Source organism: Artemia sp. Qi Xiang Cuo, chromosome 19 (assembly GCF_049724085.1).
Source record: "Artemia sp. Qi Xiang Cuo chromosome 19, ASM4972408v1, whole genome shotgun sequence".
NCBI lineage: Eukaryota > Metazoa > Arthropoda > Branchiopoda > Anostraca > Artemiidae > Artemia > Artemia sp. Qi Xiang Cuo.
In genome coordinates this window covers 50,424,078-50,445,869 of record NC_142812.1, presented here as the reverse complement: position 1 = coordinate 50,445,869, position 21,792 = coordinate 50,424,078, and the positions used below count along the sequence as shown (strand labels likewise).

Sequence of the window (21,792 nt, the reverse complement as noted above, 5' to 3'; positions counted from 1 at the left end):
TTTTCACTAAAAGTATTTAAAAATAAACTTATTCCTATAAAAATAAATATCCTGAAATATATTCCCTGTCCCCCAACCACCACTGGTATTTTGGCGTCTGGCCCCCTGGAGGATTTTCTGCTGGTGCCCTTGCTAAATAAGTGTATTCTTTCCTGTCAACGTTTTATCAAACGTCCATACGTTTTTCTTTAATTGATCCTTCTTCTTTTTTAAATTTCTAGTTTTTTTCTCAATTTGACTAAAGGCTAATACTGAGAGGGAAACAAAATTCTGCATATCTGTCCGCTTTTTGCCTTTTTTTGCGCTTTTGTCTTTTAAAATCAGGTGAGAGCTTGAAACCCTGCTATTCAAATTTTGCAGAGTCAAGTTAAGGACCGCCTTCTGAACCCGTTTGTATTCATCAAAAGATAATCGCCCCATTTTCGCAGAGTAAAATCTCTTCTGCATAGCTAATTTTCGGTTTTCACATCGTCCAGCCTTAAACGTCTAGCGAATAGGTGTAAGGTCAAGAATGCACTATGGATCCAACCAGAGACAATACAAAAAAAGAAGAAGAAATGAAATCCAGAGTGGATATCAATCCGTCTATTTTTTCTGCTAAATCATGTGAGCGAACTGATTAAGTCTCTTCATTACCCCAAAACCCATGACCTCTCTTCAAAAATCCCCAAAAGCGAGAGTAAAACTAAGTTCTAACAGAAGAGGGTAAATGTACTAGTTGTGGGACGATGGCATAAAATCAAGAATCGTGACAATCAAAAGATTGGAATCAAATCGGGAAAGGATGGAATCAAAAAAGCTTTTTTTTCTAATGGATGAATATTTTCACGGTTTTGTTGATATATTTTGAACAATAGCTTGAGATCTCCGTACCATGGGATGATCACCGAGTAACATGTCACTAAACCATCTGCCAAATCATAGTGCCAATGAGAGCTGAAAACGAGTATAGTCCCTCTCTAGTCCTGAGACAAATACAAGTAAGTAAGTAGGCCACCTAAACTTGGAGCAAAAATCAATGAGATCTGATAGAAAACTCAACAATGACGAAACGCAGCTATTGGATCCCAGAGTCAGTCTTCTTTACCAAATGTAGAGCCTTTACTTTTCAACAGATCAGACACGCTTCCTCTTTCTGTGGGAATGAGATGCTCCGCATAAAAAAAAAAAAATACTAAAAAATAGAGGATTTTACCTAAATGCTATTAATACTACTGGCAACTCATTGCAATACCAAGTCACCTAAGGCCAACACAGCTACCCATACTCCTCTCCCTCCTCAGTCTATTCAAAACTTCGCTGTTTCTCCCCCCCTACCATAAAGTTGCATTTTCCTTTAGACCCATTCTTATGACCTCTTCCATTCACGACGTGTTTTTTGTTTGGTCCCGGATGGATGGATAAAAAGTACAACCTTTCAGAATCTGTTATAATTCTTCCATAAAACGTGACTTACCCATCTTGAACTTTCCTAGAAACCGGTCAAGAATTATATCCCTAAAAACTTGGATCAAGCCACATTGTTCGGACAGCTTATTGTTTGATAGAAGGTCAGTTAATAGAGTACCTAACATTTTTCTAAGACAATTCCTCTGGAAACTTCTAACACGTGTTCCTAAGCTGTTCAAAACATCACTTTGAGAGCCATACTTGATTACAGTCAATAGGGTCCATCTAATCTCCATGCAAAATTCTCCCACATGTAAAATTGAGCAACCACAGAGAAAGTGTGGCAAATAAAAATAATGAAGAAAAAAAATTCTCTTGGGTCTAGCTTACTCTCCCCTGAAAATTCCCCCTCCCCATATGCAATTGATCAGCCACAGAGATAGTGTGAACAAAAAACAATAATGAAAAATAAGAGAAATTGGGGAGAGAGAGTGTGCGCCTAACATCATTGAGGTTGGGTATATCCCCCCTGGAGAATCCCTCTCCACAGTCAACACCTTGACTTTCAATATCCCAATCTTATTTCGAAAATAAAATGAAACAAACGAATATTATTGTAAAAATACGGCTTTAAGTGACATAAATATATCTACTTATCTTAAGCAACCATTCCATCTCTGAAAACAAAATGGTTAAGTAACAAGAGGATAAAATTTTCTCTTACCTGTGCTGCGTTTTTAGGGCATATTCGATACTCCTTAGCAGATCATTTGTTTTAAAAATAAGCAGCATTTCCCTAGGAACTCGATTCAAGACGTCAGCAATTTGTACTAAATATTTACTAGCATCAGCTTGGATCTCATTTTGCTAAAATGGAGAATATATGACTGATTGTTAAAAATACAAGATTAGGTACAGAAAGAAGCTTCCCATCTTGTTTTATTTAAATACTTTTTCATTAACTAAAAGTATTCTAATAAAGTCTTTTAGAGATTTATAAAATGTACACAAAAAAAAATCTGAGCATTTTATCCGGGTTGCAGGGGTAGCTAGCAACCTAGCAAGAGACGATCACGTCCAATGTTAAGAAATATAAAAACTCGTAACTCCTAAAATAAGTACACCATTAGAACCGCCTTGTCCGAACCCCCTATATAGGAAACTTTCTGTCCCTTGGCTAGAACAGCAAGGGAAATATTTGGCTTGAAAATCAAGAAAAGTGGCAGCTACTACAGCATTATGCCTAAACGGCATCTTTTTTTTTCTTTTTTTTTCCACAGATAGCTTGGAACTGGAACATCGTAGAGAGTTGTTCAATGTTTTCAAACAAAAATAACTTCTGAAATTCGTAGTGACGTCGAGTGGTCTTTTTTGCTGGAAGTATTTTGCCATATTTTGTCAGAACTTGGCCAAACTCTTTAGAGTCAGTTCTGCATAATGAACTAAGCACCCCATTGAACAAACAAAGAAAGCATAAATAGCTACACTGCTTATAGGGGTGCCCATCGGAGGGGATTGCCCTCTAGACATTTTGTCCCCCTTTGGATTTAAACAAAACTTTTTGTTCCAGTCTATTTTTTTGTTTTTTTAGATTAAGATGCGGTAAAAATATTGTCATAAAACCCTCGGATATTATTGGAAGCGACAAAATGACATTTACAAATTTTGTTAAATCGCCTCCTTGCCCATACATTCTCATAAATTTTCCATTTCCAAATAAAAAAAAATGGAAAAATATAATCTGGGTATCTCAAGAATCAAATAACTAGAGAAAAAATCAATATAACATATTGAACCTCAAAGTATAAGAAACTGGACTCGCTGAATTAACTTTATATTGACGGCTCTTAAATCCAATCTACTTTTTTCCATGTTTTGAAAAATCATTTTAGTAGAACTTAGAAATTATTGTTTCTGTTTCACCTACATAGCACACTCGAAAAATTGAATTCAAGGGATTTTACAAGGAAATATTAGAGAGTTAAACAATAAAACACAAAACAAAACACAACGGAGAAAAAAGAAAGAAAAAAAATTATTATAAAAAATTAATATTAAGAATAATTTCAAAAATGAAGGGGAATTTTAGAATTATAAATACTTGAATGGGACTTTTCCTAAAGTGTTTAATCTTTGCTCTCAAGAAACTTGATTCTGCCACAGAATCAACTTGAAATCTTGAAACTTGAAACAATTGAAACTTGAAATCAAGAAACTTGATTCTGCCACAAGATAAAGCATCCCTAAGAATGTATCAAGTGTAGAATAAAAGGAGAAGATGAAGAAAGGAGATGAAAAGAGGTGAACTTTTAGGCCACTATTTTTTAATTTTTCAAGAGGAAGGAAAGAGAGCAGCCGCAAATACATCGGAATGACTCAGCACTAATGACGTCATTACTGCTGCCCCAATAATGAGGTCACTTGTTCGTTTTAACTTAGCATAATTTATTGTTGTCCCAACTTAATGAAATACTTTGATACCCATGTCTTAACCAATCTTCTTCTTTTTTTCTTCTATATTCATAAGCGAAAAAAGTTAATGAAAAGTTAATAATATTAATAGGCATTAAGCAATGTCAAAGTTTTAAATTTTTTACAGTTACGAACATAAAGCATTTCAACATATGAAATTCAAAATAAGTTCATTATCTCAAACAAAAAATCCCACACAAAACGACAAAATCTTGACCCATTCAACTTGTAGCAGTTGGTACAAAATAGGTTAACAAAAAGCGAATAATTTCAAAATATACACAATAAAATGAACCATTACATAGGAGGCCAGTCCCATAATAAGGGGGAAGAGGAGACAAAGTGCTTTTTTATGCCATTTTTTTGCTTTTAAGAGAAGGGGGAGGGGGCAGCGGCAAATATATCGGAATTTTGGGTTGCTAGAGATTATATAGTGAATAAATGGTTGCATTAGGTAAGCGTGATAATCTTTAAAAAAAATCTTTTTCATCGACAGTACTGCATAATAATAAGAGTAATCATAATAATAATAATAGTTTTATTGCTCTAAAAGTACTACGGCCATGACAATACAAAACGAAAGTTCCGTTCTAGTTAATTCACACTGTATAAACAAAAATATTACAAAAATTTATTTTTGTGCTTCATTGCTAGCGTAAGAAATCTTCCTAACCTTACAACGCTTATAAAATACTCATCACTCACAATACTCCCCAGCCATTTTTCATCAAACCTACACCCTCCATAGGTTTCCTTTCACAACTCACTCAATTCTTCACAGTCACACATCGTATGACCCACACTCGTCCGTTCCATACATAGGGCAAAAGCAAGGATCATCCCCCCTTGCCTCCTCCTTAAACATTTTCGTCTTGGCGCAACTGTTAAACTTTTTTTCCCTCAATTTGTTAATATAAATTAACTGCTATGTTCATAGATTCATCTTAAAAAAATTACCCTTTCACCCTATTGTTCCTATACCACCACGTAGAGGCTCAGAGAATCAGAATGACGTCTTTTGATGACGTCTTTGGCAGTTTGATGACGTCTTTCAAACTGCCAAACCTATACCTCTTGGTGTTGTAAAACCTCATCCATTGTTCAATACTTCCCCTACTCCACAACCCCATAAAATCTTCCTTACTCGATACGGCTAAAAACATGGAGACTCATCTCTAATAGCATCTAAATAAGCAGATTTAAGAAGCCGCGCTCCTGGCAGCTTCACAATACGTTCTCAGAACCTAAGCATATTCACTAGCCTTCAACGTCTTCGCTAAAAGATTCCCAAATCTCCTCTAACTACAAAACAATTAGTATCACTATTTACACCTAGCCATCTCATACAATATCTTAGATAAACCCTTTCAAATTTACCCCTTTACTGGAGTCCCCAAACTTCCGATGCATTGCAGATACTACATTATTCCCCCCAAAAAATTCTGAATCCTAATATCTCTTATATTCTTATCTGGCTCCTTAAGATTAAATTCAAACACATCCTATGCATCTCCTCACAATGTTCTATATGTCTACTAGATAATTTACCCTTTGCCTTCCACGTCACTCCTAAGTATTTCCATTCTTCCTGGATTTGATCCTCACTACTTTTCTGGATTTGATCCTCAACACACGTTACTAGCAGGGACATATGGAATAGAGCTTTGATCCACCCCCTACCCATATTACCAAGATTTTAACGGCTTATTCTATATTTATTTCTGCATCTTATCTAATTTGCCCTCAGTCCTAAGATATACTTTCCAACTATTTTGTCCAGCCCCCCCCCCCCAAAAAAAATACTTTTTACGTACCTGACCAATAGCTTATATAATCATATTAGAGAAAACTTTGATTAAAAATAAAAATTAAGATAAGGACGTGAATGCGAGGTACAATTTTGAAAATGCTATCATACAATTTAGGAACTAATACTTTTACAATGACTTAATTAATACTAAACTAATTTTATTTAGGATTTTTAAAATCTTATTGAATTCTATTACATTTTAATTGATATTTTAAACCATAATTTAAGTATACAATTTTTGTTTACCTCTTGTGAACTCATCTTCTGTTTATCAATACCACTTAATATGGAGTTCCAAGACCTTCCGGTTACCATACAGGCAAAAAGGCCAAAGAGCTCTCCGACCCCTAGTTCTTCTCCATATTGTTCAATTTGTTTCAAGTCAGCGTTTAAGATGCTGAGCCAAAACTTGGAATATGTACACCGAAAACGGTCACCAAGAGTCTAAAAGAAAGAAATTACTGTAAGAGGATTTCAGATGCCCATTTGACCAAGTCTTCTTAGACTTTTATTAAGTTTTGTCGTCAAACATCTTGATTGCCCAAAAGAACTTCTGTTCGGGGTGGGATTTTTACCAAAATAATTTTTATTCAAGGGGGAAGGATGAGCATTAAGGATTTTTTACCTGTATTTTACGACCGATTAAAAGGTATATTACACGCAGTCACTGAGTCTGGAAGAAATAAATTATCGTAAAAAGGATTTCAGAAGCCAACTTGTCCAAGTCTGACACATGCAATTTACTGTTTGTGTTTTCATTGTCAAAGACCTTGTTTGCCCAAAAGAATTCCTGTTCGGGGGGGGGGGGTTTAGGAGGTTTTCAACATGTATTTTTAAGACCAATTTACGAATCACATAATTTTTTGTCTTGTTAAGATAAAAATTCTTTTTACCTGTATTTTGAGAAAAAAATTATACGACATTTTATCGAAAGCAGTCACTAAGAGTGTGAAAGAAAGAAATTATCGTAAAAAGATTTCAGAAACCAATTTTACGAAGTTTGACAAATTTAAACTTTTTCGTTTTGAGGTTTTGCCTTCAAAGACCTTGACATGCAACTATTTTTGATTGGCTATCTAGATAGTTGGCTATCTAGCCAAAGATAGTTGGCTATCTAGCCAAAGATAGTTGGCTATCGGGCTATCTGGATTAGCCCCTCTTTGTTTTTATTAAATTTTAATTTCCTTATAAATTCAAATAGGCTTATTTGTTTTTAATCTTTTTGACGTGTTGAGACTTAAATATACATGTATCTTTTTTCTACCAAATTTATCAACTGAAGGTTTTACCTTGTATTCAATGAATGTTTATTCATTGTTTAGTTATTTAGCAAATTTTATACGACATTCTATTTTAAACCATGTTTAGCTTATGATGTCAAATCTCTTTTTCTTTTGTCTTCACTTACTGGTCTTTTTTGTGTGTTTTTTTTTCGTTTTTTTTTAATTCGGAATGTGAGCTCGGCCCATCTGGCTTGTGATAGTTCCTTTTTTTTAAAATCAATATCTGAAGTCAGGTTTTCTAAGGCTAGCAAAGGAACACGGAAATATATTTCTGTAATTTGTGTAATGTTTGCGCCGTGTGAATTAGTTAAACTTGCATATTTCATTTTTATTATTAAAAAAATTGCCCACCCCCTAAATTTGAAACATACATTTTAACCCTCCCTACATCTTTGATTAGTAAGGAAGGTCAATGTGCTTAATATGTAAAAAAAAAGAGAAAAACAGATGTTTTTTTGCAGTTGAGGATAGTTTGGGAGAATAGGAAGATTAAGACTAAGATCAGAAACAAAATAGAATTCTAGAAGCCACAAGAATTACGGTGGTCAGAGGCATTGGTTTTGAAGCATTGGTGTTACGAGAAATTGAGGAGAATACGGAAGCAAGGCTGTATTCATGGGGTAGGGTACTGTGTTTGAACCCCTCAAATATGTATATATACATACACACACATAGATATATATACGTATATATATATATATATATATATATATATATATATATATATATATATATATATATATATATATATATATATATATATATATATATATATATATATATATATATATATATATATATATATATATATATATATATATATATATATATGAAGTTGAACTAGATCGCCTTATTTTAAATTTATTCTTACTTTTAATTTCTCTCAGCAAGCTCCTTTTTCCTTAATACAAATTTTCAAACTGAGGAGATTTCCCACTTGGGTGGTTGATTTTGTTTTTATTCCACTAGATTCCAAACCATCACGAATCCAAGTGTCATTATAGCTTCATTTTCAATCGGTAAACTTGATGTTGATACACAGAAATATGTTTTTGTCGACCTTTGGTTACCGGAAGTGAAGCGTCTGTTTACGAAAAAAGGATATAGGTGACTGCTTGTCTGTCCCTTATCTTGTCTACGCCGAACAGATCAGGGTAAAATAAAATATTTAAAGATCACAGAGTATAGGTACAAAAATACTGAATTGTACCTGTACCACAATTTTGTAAAAGGTACCATATTTCTAGGTATGTACTTAATTAAACCAGTAGAGATAATAAATACAAAATTGGTATAAATATACCACATTTAGACACACTCGACATCGCCCACTCCCAATGAATAGTGTCTTAATTGGTACAACTAAAAAACTTCCGACATAAATGATTTTTCCAGCCACTCGGATCACACCTGCCTCATCCCAGCCTTATTAATGCCAGCCAAAAACAATCCTCAACTACCAGAATTCCGGTATAAGCCAGATCCAGTTTGTTTCCCGCTCAGAGGTAGACGTTTCCACATATAATCGTCGTTTGTGGAGGCATCATTTTCGCAACGAAACCTAAGCAATCTAGTGTTGGGCGATATTCGATATCGAAAACGATATTTCGGAATTTTCCAGTATTTTCAGCTTTTCTCGCCATCTACTCGTGAATGACCAACAGAAAAGGTCCCACAGAGAAAAAAGTTTTCCAAATCTTCCAGAAGAAGAAGAATAACCTATGAAATCCAATGACTCATAAGACAGAGCTAATGAATGGTCCAGAAACGTTGAAATAAACAACAATGACATTGTCATTCCTTATCATTCCACAGTTTGTATGTTTTTTAATGGAATGATTGAAACTTTTGTTAACTAACAGAAGAATGTGCGATTTTATCTAGTTTTATTTAGAATTTACCGCAATTTTCAAAAAATCATAACATGTCTGTGTTGGTAAGTACATTTTCATGCTGGAAGTGCAATATCCTACAAATATGTGTAATTAGTCTCAGTTAACAAGTTTTCTTGTCATATTTACAAGTTGAATCAAGAAGGCACACTTGTGCCTCTTTAAAGAGGTGACCCACCACAATGTTAAGTGATTTCCGGTCCTATAGGTCGCAGAGAGACGGAGGTGATTGCATTTTGTAGCCCAAGCTCAAACTAAGAAACGTGCAAAATTTCATCCTCCTCCGACTTTATCTTCATGGGATTAACTGTGTCGGAATTTTCGACCCTCCCACCACAGCCCCCCTTTAACGCTGTCCGATCGGGATGAAATTTAGAGGTTAAGCTTTCATAGGGCTCAGAAGCTTATTCTCAAAATTTCAGCTCGAGTTGATCCTTTCGTCCCTGTATTCCAAAAACCAGGCCTAGCCAATTAATTTGCCGTTCTCTGTTTTTTATCAGCCGCTACAAGAATACCGGTTTAGCCCTGAATCTATGTGACTGGTTAATTATTCAAGGCAGACTTCCTTCTATTAGAGTAGGTATAACTTTTTGTATCAACTCCCTCTTACCCTAACGTTATACTTATGAAAAACCTTAATTATACATAAGTGCCTAGGTTTAATTTTCCCATCACAGCTCCCCTTTAACACTGTCCGATCGGGCTGAAATTTAGAGGATAAGCTTTCCTAGGGCTTGGGAGCTTATCCTCAAAATTTCAGCTCAATCCGATCACTCCTTCCCTGTTTTCCAAAAACCAAATATCAAGTTTTGTGGGGATTTGCTTGCCTCAAAAATAGATAGCAGAGACTAAAAATAATATAACAGTTGTCTCTGTGGTACAGTGGTCACTACTCCAGACTATCAGGCGGAAGACCTGAGTTCGATTCCCAGTCAGAGGAATTTTTTTTATATTGAATTTAAAGTTTAAAAAAGAAACTCTTTTTTAAATCCAATCTATTAAATCCTTCGGCTCAACAGGCGTCTCCAGAAGAATATCACAGTCGGCCTTCAGGTTACAGGTAAGTCTCCACTGCTTTGATAACACGCCGTATACCCGCATGCTCGAAGACAAGTTGAAAAAAGAAAATCTTACTGCACATTTGATTTGAGTATTCAGGAATTAACAGCCTTAACAAAAGAATCTTCAAGAGCGGGGGGTTTGGGGTGGGGCCGCCCCCCCACATTAACTCCAGACACGCTCAGCTAACAGTTAGTCAAGCAATAATAAGTAATAAACTGCACAAAAATGTGCAGAAATTATTTGAAAAAACTACGTTTTCTAAAGATTTAAAGAGGCTGAGTCACAAGTTCTAACCTTAAAACGTACTGGGATTAGGAGGTACAGTTGGGGGGCTGCCGCCCCCCACTTTCGCAAACCCCCCACTTTCGCAACCTTTAAATAAAAAAAAAGTTTTTTAAACTGAAAGTAAGGAGCGACATTAAAACTTAAACAAACAGAAATTATTCCGTATTTGAAAGGGGCTGTGCCCTCCTCAACGCCTCGCTCTTTACGCTAAAGTTTTTATTGTTTAAAAAAAGAGTTGTAAGAAAGTCAAACTTTAGTGTAAAGAGCGAGGCGTTGAGGAGGGCACAGCCCCTTTCATATACGGAATAATTTCTGTTCGTTTTAAGTTTTAATGTCGCTCCTTACTTTCAGTTTAAAAAACTTTTTCTTTATTTAAAGATTGCGAAAGTGGGGGGTTTGGGGTGTGGCAGCCCCCCAACTGTACCTCCTAATCCCTGTACGTTTTAAGGTTCGAACTTGTGACTCAGCCTCTTTAACTCTCTAGAAAACGTAGTGTTTTTTCAAATAATTTCATTAAGGGTCTCCTAGAAGGGTCGTGATTCTACCTGGTTGATAACAAATTAGGCTATATGAACACTTTGTGTGGAGTTATAGCCTAGTAAAGTGTTGCTGGAACAAAGGCAGTCACGCACCCTGTTTGAATGAGTCACCCTTAGGTTTATGTGAAATTCCCAGTACGATTCTGGAAAACTTTTATAAAACTAATAAAAACTTAACCTAGACTAGGCTATAGTGGAGGGGTTATATTGGGTAAAACCTCCCAGTGCTTGGCTAATGCATAATCTTTTACAAGTAGGCTATCCTGATCAAAATACACTCCTCCTAAACATTTAAAACAGGCCCCCAATCGTGGGCACAATGTATAAGTTTAGGCTGTTGGTATTGGTGGTAAATATGCAGGTGGCACAATAATTTAGCTAAGATGAAAGCAAATACATTATTTGATGCCTTTTTTATGCTCTTTCATAATCCAATAATTGCTTCTGTTGCAAATTGCATCTTTAGCCCTTAAAGGGGCCCTGAAGGTATTTTATTTGAATTATGAAAGAGCATAAGAAGTATCAAATGATGTTTTCACTTTCATTCTAGTAGATTATAAGGTCCACTTCAAAGTTACCATGAAATTTACCCCCCCCCCCCACCCTAAAGTTCAAAAATAATACCAGAATTGTTGACATCAAAGTTACAAATTTCAAAAATAAGTGCTACTTTTGTTGACGGCATTTGAAAACTTGAAACATTAGGAAAACAGTTTATCTTTGTGTTGCCCAATAAATGAGGTTTGATTGTTATTTTTTGGAATATATTACTCTTGAATAACTTATTTATAAATTAGTGATATGTTTTTAACAACTTTTCAGTAACTTAACTACTGTTGATAACTTCTTTGTGTGGTTAAAAAAAATTCAATACCTTTGGGGCCCCTTTAAGGGCTCAAGATACAACTTGCAACAGAAGCAATTACTGAATTATGAGGGATGTCACCCCCCTGATTGAAGGGCAACCCAGCTTACCTAGCACTCTGCAACGTCACTTGACTCCTGGATTGTACCTTATGACATGCGCAAGAAATACTCTGATTGACAAAAAGCTACCAAAAGAAGTGAAAATGCTGACCCTCATGCCGACCATACCTGTCAAGCAGAACTCTCGTAGGAAGATGAGCCTCAAGCTCCGACAATTATTTTTTTACTGTTTATATGTTTTTACGACTTTTGTGCTTTCACACTAGTTCATTTTTTATGGATGATTAAATGAATCTTATTCGTTTTCATTATATTCGATGTTAACTGACCACTTTGAAAGAGGTATACAAGTCGTAAGAAAACTAGTTTTTGAGATTTCAAGATGGATATATTATGGACATATTATAGACAAAATATGGACATAATTTGGCTGAAAAGGAAACATTTTTGGATGCTCAAGGGACATATTCATTGACCAAAAAGTTCGCAACCCTGTATACTCACCCTTAAGGCCTGTTTATTAATAAAATCATCATTGTGACAATGATGATGTGACAATGATGTGACAATGATGGTTATGGGGCTTATAGCCCCATAACCCAAAATACTTTTATTGATTCCCAGCTGGGTAAGTGTAGAAGTAGAATTTCTCAGCCCACCTCGTAAAAATCAGGGTTTCAGTCAGGTACAGGGAACCTCTGCTAGGTAAATATGCAACCTCAGACTGGTATAGCCCCGTACGTTGGTGATAAAAAGTATCAATCAAGCTTTTAGATCATAATTTTAGCTCTTCAACTGAAATTAACAACCTCCCTTTGCCACACAGGGTCAGGAGGCTTAAATTATAGTTTGAAGGTTAGATTGACACTTCTATTACTACGGCACTAGTTTCTTGTCCGAACAGTCCGAGGTTGCATAGGTCCCTGTGATGAAGCTGGTATGAAGTATGTAATGGGTAAGTCACAGGGCGTCTTTCAAAAATGTAGAAGTGCACTAACGGGTTCTGTAATGTTGCCTGTTTGTGTGTCCTGTTTTTATGCTGCTTCTATGCTCAGTCAGGAAGAATGAGTCTGATGATTTTTTTCCTTTGGTAATTAAATAGTGTCACAGCCTCTCCAGGGTGTAATCGGTTGATTTGATTATTCTTTAGGCATATGCGTTTCCGACTACTCGTATAGCTTAGACTCTACTGCCTAGGCTCTAGGCTGTAACCCTGTCTTGACTTTGAAATCTTATTAATATCAGAGTATTGTCGTGCTACATGGCTCTTGGACTAGTAGAAAACATTTCTGTAAAACAGATTGGCAAAATATGATATTTTGCCAAATAATTGATATTTAGAAATTTAGCTGATAATATACTGTAATTTTTCATCATTTTCTTTTGCTTATTGATCTAGAGTACATAGCAAAATCCAACCCTATATGCCAAATCGAATCCCCACATTTGGTCCATTATTTGCTGGTTGGTACTACCACTTTATTTAACAAAATCAGTTCCATTGGATTCTATTTGCCTCTGAATGTTTAATATATTGCAGGTCCAGGTCTCTACCAGTTTTTGAAAAATGCCAATTCCTTTGTGGGAATATTTTACAAAAGTATCGGCTAAGTCTGCACTATGCAAAATATGCAAAAAAAGTGTTGCTACCTCTGGAAATACCACCAACCTTACTGCTCATCTCAAGACAAACCACAAAATCAATACCAAAGCATAAAAGGGAGTACATCGGCCGGGGGTGCCAGTGTTAACCCTGATTCTGATTCGTATCCATCTGATGATTAACATGATTCAAGTCAAATTGTCCCATCACATAGCCAAAACTCAACCAGACCTTTGAGTCAAGCTAGTGACCCTACCCAAGTTACCCGTGATAGAAGTGACCAGACTGACTCAGGAGCACCAAGTGCAAAGCAGCCGAGAATTGACTCGTTGTTACAGACCAAGTACAGGGCAAAGCACCCTAAAACTGTAAAAATGAACAAACTGGTTGTGAAATTCATTGCAAATGATATGCAACCCCTCTCTGTTGTTTCAAATCCTGGGTTTATTGATCTGGTGCAGGGCCTTGACCCCAATTAGACTTTGCCATCCCGAGCTAAAGTGACAAGAGATCTTCTCCCTGAAATCTATGCTGTAGAGAAATTGAAACTGCAGGAGGCGCTAAAAAAATAGGACATGTTTCCCTTACCACAGATATATGGACCTCCCGGGCGACTGAGGGTTTCATGGCTGTCACTGTAAATTACATTGATAAGAAAGGCTGCCTCTGCAGCAACGTGCTTACTACTGTCAAAATTGAAGAAAGGCATAGTGCTGATGCTATCACAGCTCATCTTCTGAAAATTGCCACTGAGTGAGGGATTAAGGAAAAGGTTGTAGCTGTAGTTACCGATAATGGAGCAAATGTGGTACGGGCTGTAAAGGATGCTGCATCTGCTGTAGGGTAAAGGCTGGAGACATGTTTCGTGCTTCGCACATACTCTGAATTTGATTGTGAGGGGGGCTATTGATGATACTGCTGACTTGTCACCTCTTGTCCAAAAAGCTAGGAACATAGTCAGCTTTTTCAGACGTAGTGTTGTAGCTGCCGACAAGCTGCGCCAGGTTCAGATCTCTATTGACAATGTTTGCACCAAAAAACTGATACCTGATGTGACCACTAGACGGAATTCGCTTCTCACTAGTGTTGCGTAGTCTACAAGATTTGAAAGAGTCGGTACCAAGTTTGCTTGTGCTTCTCGGTAAAGTAGATCTACTACTCACTGAAAGTGAGTGGGATGTTATTTCAAACGTAATCGCGGTACTTACACCTGTTGACGAGGTCACAATCGAGCTCTCTTCTGAAAGCTATCCCTCCATCTCAAAAGTCCTGCCTTTATCCAAGATTTTGAGACGCCACCTTGTTCAGGTAGATTGTGGTGGATTTTCAAATGTCGTCGAGGACCTCCGCAAGGCTTTGATGGAGAAAATGCAAGCTAGGCTTATAAGCCTCGGTCAGTTCACACCCGTGACGATTGCCACATACCTTGATCCGCGTTTCAAGAAAATGTATATTTCCCCTGACGATCTTGTCTCGGTTGAGGGCAAAATAGCAAGAGAGATGGATTTGGCCTTGCTGTCTGCTGAATCCGTAGCAGCAGGTACAAGTACCGTCACAAACCCCGCGAGACAGCATCGACATGATCATGACAGTTTGTGGGGCTCACATGACGAAGTTCTGTTAGTCAAATCAGGACATGGTTCGACAGCGGCCGAGTCTGTCATGGCTCTGTAGATTTTTAACAGAGACTCTATAGCTCCACGAAAAACGGATCCACTCGAGTGGTAGACTTATCGCAACATGGACTCTCAGAAATATCTGTACAGGGTTGCCATGAAATTTATGTCTGTGCCCACCACCAGTGTCCCTTCTGAGAGAGTTTTTTCCAAGGCCGATCAGTTGATCACCGAGCGGCGAAATCGACTCTCTGAGAAAAACATTGACATGTTGCTGTTTTTGAATAGCCAAATATAGCCATGTTTTTTTCTTGAGCCCAAGTAGTTTCATGTCTGGGTTTTCGTGATATTCTTTCATATAATCGAAGTCGGTTTTTTCATTGTTCAATGTTGTATTATTCGAAGTTTTTATAAAAAAAATGATGCAAAATACTCTTTAACTACGATTTTCGTTATTTAACTTTGGCAAAAACAAGAGTGTATCGGAGCCAAAAACGGTTCCGAAATATCGATATATCGAATGTGAAAAAATCGAAATAACGCCCAACACTAGGTGTTTCGGCTCATCATCGTGGTTTATGGAAGCGTCGGTTTCCCAGCGAAACCTAAGCAATCACACTACGGAAATGATCCTGTGAAGTATGATCTTAACGTAACTTAATTTTCAGCTTTTATATATACAAAAATAGCCAAAACCGATTGTTACTATTTTATGAATATAGAATAGCTGTTTCAAAAGCAATTCGAGCCGAAGAAATTCTTATAATATACCTCCATTCTTCTAAAATATTAATTATAAGCATAAAATAGGTTTTGCATTGAGGCTTAACAGGAATAATACTAAATAAGATTTTTTACCTAAAAATTGATTCCTTTGCGAGGGGCTAGAGACTTACCAGAATAGAACTGCCAGCTAAATAATCAATTATTCTACCTACTGACATATAAATATTGTTAATGAATACAATATGAATAGGGCTAGTGTCAGGATACCTTAGTAAAAATAGTCTTAATTGCTGGATGTATCTATTAATTTCGAACGCATAGTGGGGATGACACTAAATTAAAGAAAAAAGAATAAGAAAAAATCCGCCACATTTTAATTAATCTTTTATGGCTATGAAGGAGCAACAAGGATTTTCGTTTGGGAGGGGGGGGGGCTACAATAAAAAGCATCAAAAGTTTTATTTGTATGCAGTTTTACGACACATAAAAAAATTTTAAAGGGAGGGGCCGACCGGGTACCCCCCCCCCCCCCTGCGGATACGGACTTGAAGGCGTTAAGTAGCAAGGAAAGCAAAATCATCCACGTCTTTTAGTGTAGAGATAAAAACAGATAATTGTTATATTATGCTAAAACCCGCAGGTAACATCATCCAACAAGAAAATGACGAAATTGTAAAATCTGATCAAGAATCGAACACAGTTAGGTCTTTAAGTAGAGGCGCCAATTCACGAAAACGTAAGGGGGACAGGGACGTTTTCTTCAGTTTTAAATAAAGATACAAAATATGTGTTTTTCGAATTATATTATTTTTTAAAAATTAATTTTACAAAGTTAGCTGTTTTTATACATCTTACTTTTTAGTTAGAGCTAGTAATTGAAACTAGCGATAGACAACGATTATTTTTGGACGTTCGGCTAACGACTTTTTACTTCGCAGGCACCAAAAGGATTATAAAGATAAAACGGTACTTTCGCATTATCAGGGCTCCTCTAAAGAAGTCCAACAAGAGAAGCTACAGTCAAACGGGAAAGACACAATGAAAAACCCGTATTTAAATAAAAAAAACAAGTAATTTTTAAATGAAAGTAAGGAGCGACATTAAAACTTAAAACGAACATAAATAATTCCGTATATGAAAGGGGCTGTACCCTCCTCAATGCCTCGCTCTTTACGCTAAAGTTTTTCTTTTTTTTTTTAAAAAATAGTTGTGAGAAAGTCAAAACTTTCGCGTAAAGAGCAAGGCGGTGAGGAGGAGAAAGCCTCTTTCATATATGGAATAGTTTCTGTTCGTTTTAAGTTTTAATGTCGCTCCTTACTTTCAGATAAAAAAAACTTGTTTTTTTTTAATTTAATTTTTGAACGTTTTTGAATAAATGTAGGTTTTGATCTTGGCTCACCGTACATGAATAATTAAAACAAAATTTTCATATTAATTTACTTTTATTTGGTTAAATGGCTTTCTAGAAACTTGTTTAATTTTATTTACGAACGTTTTTATTAGTAATAAATATATATAACTTACGAATTAACTTACGTAACGAACTTCTATATTCATATATTTTTAATGCGTACATTAGGGGGTTCGCCCCCCAGTCAATACCTCGCTCTTTACGCTAAAGTTCGAATTTTGTTCCAATTCTTTAAAAATTACCGCTTAATCACAAAGGTCGTTAATTTGAATAAATAGCTCTTATGAAAGTACTAAGAAATCTTTAGATTAAAGAGCGAGGTATTGACTAGGGGGTGAACCCAATCATATATGTAATATTTTCTGTTCGTTTAAAGTTTTTATGTTGCTGCTGTTGCAGCTGAAAAACTTGTTTTTTTATATTTAATTTCTGATCTTTTTTTTTAAATAGTGCTGGGATGTCCGGCGTCCCCTTCATAGCAATGTCCCTTCCCCCATGACAACTTCCTTCATGGAAATATCCTCCCACATAACCACCGACACCCCCTCCCCCCACCCCACTACCAGGAAAAATCTCCCCTGAAAACGTCTGTATACTTCCCAATAACCAATACTATATGCTAACGGTAAAGTTCCTAACTTTCAGCCCTCCCCCCGGGAACTTCCGGGGATTAAGCCATCCTAAAAAACATACTTATAATATTTTCGAATTTGCTGAATAAAATGGCTATCTAAAAATTTTGATCGGGTGACTTTGGGAAAAAATGAGCGTGGGAGGGGGCTTATTTGCCCTCCATTTTTTTGGTCACTTAAAAAGGGCACCGGACCGGACCGACCGGATCGACCCTTGTGGTAGAAGGGGCTCCCGAAATTTGATAACCCCAGCAACTGGTTATCAGAAAAGTTTGCAAGGTCCCAATGAAACTTGGTAGGGAGCAAGGAGTATCGTCCTTACAAAGAGTCCTTGAATTCTTGCCACCAGGACATCAACACGAAAAAAATGTTGGATATAGACAAAACTTGATGGAAAGGGAAAGCGAGTTTCCTAGTTGTGTCTTTTGGTATACCGGGACCAATTCTACCTAGGTGGAGGGAGGTTGGTCCCTATATTTTAGTGAATAACTTTCTACCCAAAGTGACTGAAGGAGTTTCCCTTAAATTCAAGTGAAGTAACAGCAAAGCTCCGATTTTTGCCTTTTTAGAATCCCGATGACCCAACTTTTGTGAAGAAAGAGGCAAGAGGGTTCTCAAATTCTTGTTGTCAGCAAACCTCCCATCCAAACTTGGTAAAAAGTAAGCCGAGGTTATATTTGTTGCTTCTAGGCCTCTGCATAGGAGAGGGGGGTATATTGGTAATAAAATAAATTACAAAGAAGGTTGGTGAGTTTCAATAATGCCAGGCTATTAACAACAGTTATGGTTTCATATAACCGCGCTCAATACGGCCTATGCAAAAAGGGCTTAATTCCTATCTACCAATTCGTCAGAGAGGTTTTTGGATAGCGGTTGCAGTGATAGCCTGCTATTTAGTAAAGGATTTTAGCCTGCAACCTTGTAAAGGATACCAATTAATTGGTGCAGGTGATGCGTCTTCACAACCATAGCTCAGCAGTGGTTCAGACCCTTGAGACATGGTCCAGGGCCATCAAAGTTACAAAAATAGGAACTTTGTAAATTCGGAGTTCCGGGAAAAGGAACTCCGAATTAATTTTTAATATTAGGTTACAATTTCTAATTAAGCAAATTTGATTTATAGCACATAGACACGATACAGTGTCTTATCCGATCCCCCTATCATAAAAATAAGTACAGCACTGTTCTATTAGCTGGTACCCACGCGAGAAGTCAAGTTTGGTTTATGCTAATGAAATAAAACCAAATATGATGAAAATATAATAGTTTAGAAACAAATTTGGGCTACATATTTGCGTATTAGGGGGGAGGGCTAAAGCATAGCATATATTAAATACGTAACCTAACCTAACCTTGGTACCTTTTCCCCCCTAAACCCCCCACAAGAATCGGTTAAATATCGAACACGCAATGACAAACCCCGCTTTGTGATTCATTTCTCTATTGACAGATACCCGTTTGACTAGTTTCCTTTAGATTTCCCTATACAGTATATCGCGTGGGTACCAGCTAATAGAACATTACCAAAAGTACTACCAATACCCAAAAAACCCTTTGGCTCACTGGAAATCTGCACATAAAATACTTCTTCTCCCTACCCGCCCCCCCCCCCCGCCAAATAAAAAGCAGAGCAAATGAGAGAGTGTAGCTGTCTAATATTTTTTATTCTTTCCTCGTAATTGAAATTTTTTGTTCTTTTGTTTTTGAATTTGTAACATCATCTGTTTTTTCCTGCTACATGAGGTTCTTCCCCTCATGTTGGGCAGACCCACGGCCGTACCCATGATTTTTTTCCAAGGGGGTGTTACTCAAATATTATTTTTCGGGGACGGGGGGGGTTTACACAAAAAAAAACTCAAAAAACGCATACAAGATTTGTTTATATCCATTTTTTACGTTTTTACTAGTAAAAAAACATTTCGGGAGGGGTTCAAACCCCCTAACCTCCCGCTGGGTACGGCCTTGGGCAGATCCGCCCCTCTCACATACGAGCGCGTAAACGGATGGTATAAATACACAAATGAAACCGAAATCACAAGTGGAAAAAGAAACAGTATTTAATTAACGTAGCTTATGGCTTGTAGCACTCATAAGCCACGCCTGCTTTATGTATATGTAGTCTAGCTTAATTTTTCATATATAATAAGCCTTCGATAGCTCAGTTGGTAGAGCGGTGGACTGTAGAGGTTAAATTGATATCCATAGGTCGCTGGTTCAAATCCGGCTCGAAGGATTTTTTAATGCACAATTCCAATGTCTCGTCTTTTTCTATCACGGTTCATATAATTATCCAGTAAGCTTATCACAGATCATTTCTGGTCTTCCTTCTCGGTGCGAACAAAAAGCTCCTCCCACTTCTTCGTGCAGTTATTAATAGCGGGTTTCCACTTGTTTCCGATTGTTTCGCGTAAAGTGCATTATTCGTAATAGCGGGTTTCCACTTGTTTCCGATTGTTTCGCGTCTGACTTGTCTACCCGTGAAAAGATCTGATGCCGCTTATGTTTCTACGTTCTCTGGAGCACTCGCACCCCGGTCCGGGTTTTTATAATGGATGAGATAGGGAATGATCATACTGGATAATTATATGAACTGTGTTTTCTATGAAGCAGTAGATTATCATTGCATGCCTGAACAATATTTTACACAATTATACAAAACTTAGAACTGGTTTTAAGTTCTAAAAATATTTTTTTTATTTCTGTCTGTTTGTTAGGTCTAGCCTTCAGAATTTGGTTCATGCAAATAGACAAATAGACATTTGCCCATTTACCGAAGGTAGCAATAAGTTTTGGGGGAGAGGCAATTTTATGAATAGAGTTTTCGTTGTTTTTTCACTCTCTATCCTGTATTCCGGATATCAATTATCCTTAATGGTCATTAATCATTTGCCCTTTTTTCATTCTCTATCCATATTTTAATTATTATCAATGATTATTAATCATTTGCCCTTTCTTATGTTTTTGCCCTTTTTTCACTCTTTATTCCAGAGTCCAATCATAGGCAGCGCAACAGCGCTGCCTAAGTAAAGAGCGATGTGGGCACAATGTATTGTTGTCATTTTTTTTAAGACCAGGGCAGGGCGTATAGAAGGAGTTGTCGTAGAAACTTCAAAAGGGACTCATTAGATTGAAAATTACGAAGTTCTAGTGCCCTTCTTCATAGTCAAAAGTGACTATGACTTCAAAGTCCTTCATCATTTCCCCAAACATATCCAATCAAAATCTTGAGATACAATTTTGCTCAGCGTAGTTGAAAGGTTCAGTAAGCATATCTTTGACGATGATACCCCCCCCCCCCCACACACACACAAATCCCTCAAGTCAAGGCTTTTAAGTTATGACCCAGGAACATATGAGATTTTTATGGAAAGGGTGGTCCCATAAACGTTGGAGGAAGCTCATTAAATTGGAAATCAGAAGCTCTGCTGCCCTTCTAAAGAGTCAAAGTGATCCAAGGGCAACTAGCCTCCCCCCTCACGTCCTATTTTCAGCAAATGCATCCGATAGAAATTTGAGAAAGCTATTTGTTCAAAAATAGTCAAAAGATCACATATCAAGGCCTCAGGGTTTACACCCCCCCCACCCTCTCCCAGAATATGGGGGCAAGGATTATAAGTTATACCCCGAAGGCATATAACGTTTTAATGGAAGGGATGGCCGTGTGAACTTTAGAAGAGGCTAATTTGATTGGGATTATAAAGTTCTGGTTCTCTTTTAAGAGTCAAAAGTGATGTAGGGCATCCATCCTTCCACACCCCCCTCCTTCCGGACACCCTCTTTTCACCAACCACATCCGATCGAAATTGTGATATAGCCATTCTGTTCACAGTGATCCAAAGAGCATATAACAATGCCTTCGGGGTGGACATAACCCCCCAGAGCTCAAGGGCGAGGTTTGTAAGTTATGTTATGATGGCATACTTGAAATTATCGAGTATTTTGCAGTAGGTTTTTACTGGTTTTTACTGAACAGGTGGTAGTATAAACTTTGGATTGGATGGGGCTCAATTCATTGGAAGTCGGAATTTCTAGTGCCCTTTTTAAGAGTAAAAAATGAATAGAGGGCAACCAGCCCTCTCCACAAGCCTATTATTCCCCTAAAAATACCCAATCAAAATTTTAGTAGGCCTATTTTGTTCAGCATT

General features: G+C 37.0%; 1 protein-coding gene, 1 non-coding gene and 2 pseudogenes across 3 annotated transcripts in view; 1 reads left to right on the top strand and 3 right to left on the bottom strand.

The window, feature by feature from the left end:
- LOC148940962 (aarF domain-containing kinase 1-like) overlaps window positions 1-21,792 on the bottom strand; it is a 75,416-nt gene that overhangs the window by 10,803 nt on the left and 42,821 nt on the right. The window contains exons 8-9 of one of the 2 annotated variants that reach the window (XM_089104854.1): window positions 5,918-6,115; window positions 2,114-2,256 (exon numbers count right to left, since the gene is read on the bottom strand). In XM_089104854.1, the coding sequence (XP_088960980.1) occupies window positions 2,114-2,256; window positions 5,918-6,115 (341 nt within the window). The remainder of the gene's footprint in view (window positions 1-2,113; window positions 2,257-5,917; window positions 6,116-21,792) is intronic. The other variant, XM_089104855.1, reaches the window with a different exon arrangement.
- LOC148940966 (small nucleolar RNA U3) lies at window positions 8,349-8,532 on the bottom strand (annotated as a pseudogene).
- LOC148940965 (small nucleolar RNA U3) lies at window positions 15,424-15,527 on the bottom strand (annotated as a pseudogene).
- On the top strand, window positions 19,795-19,880 carry TRNAY-GUA (transfer RNA tyrosine (anticodon GUA)). Its single transcript is given in 2 exon segments — window positions 19,795-19,831; window positions 19,845-19,880. It is a non-coding gene; the product is annotated as a tRNA-Tyr (tRNA).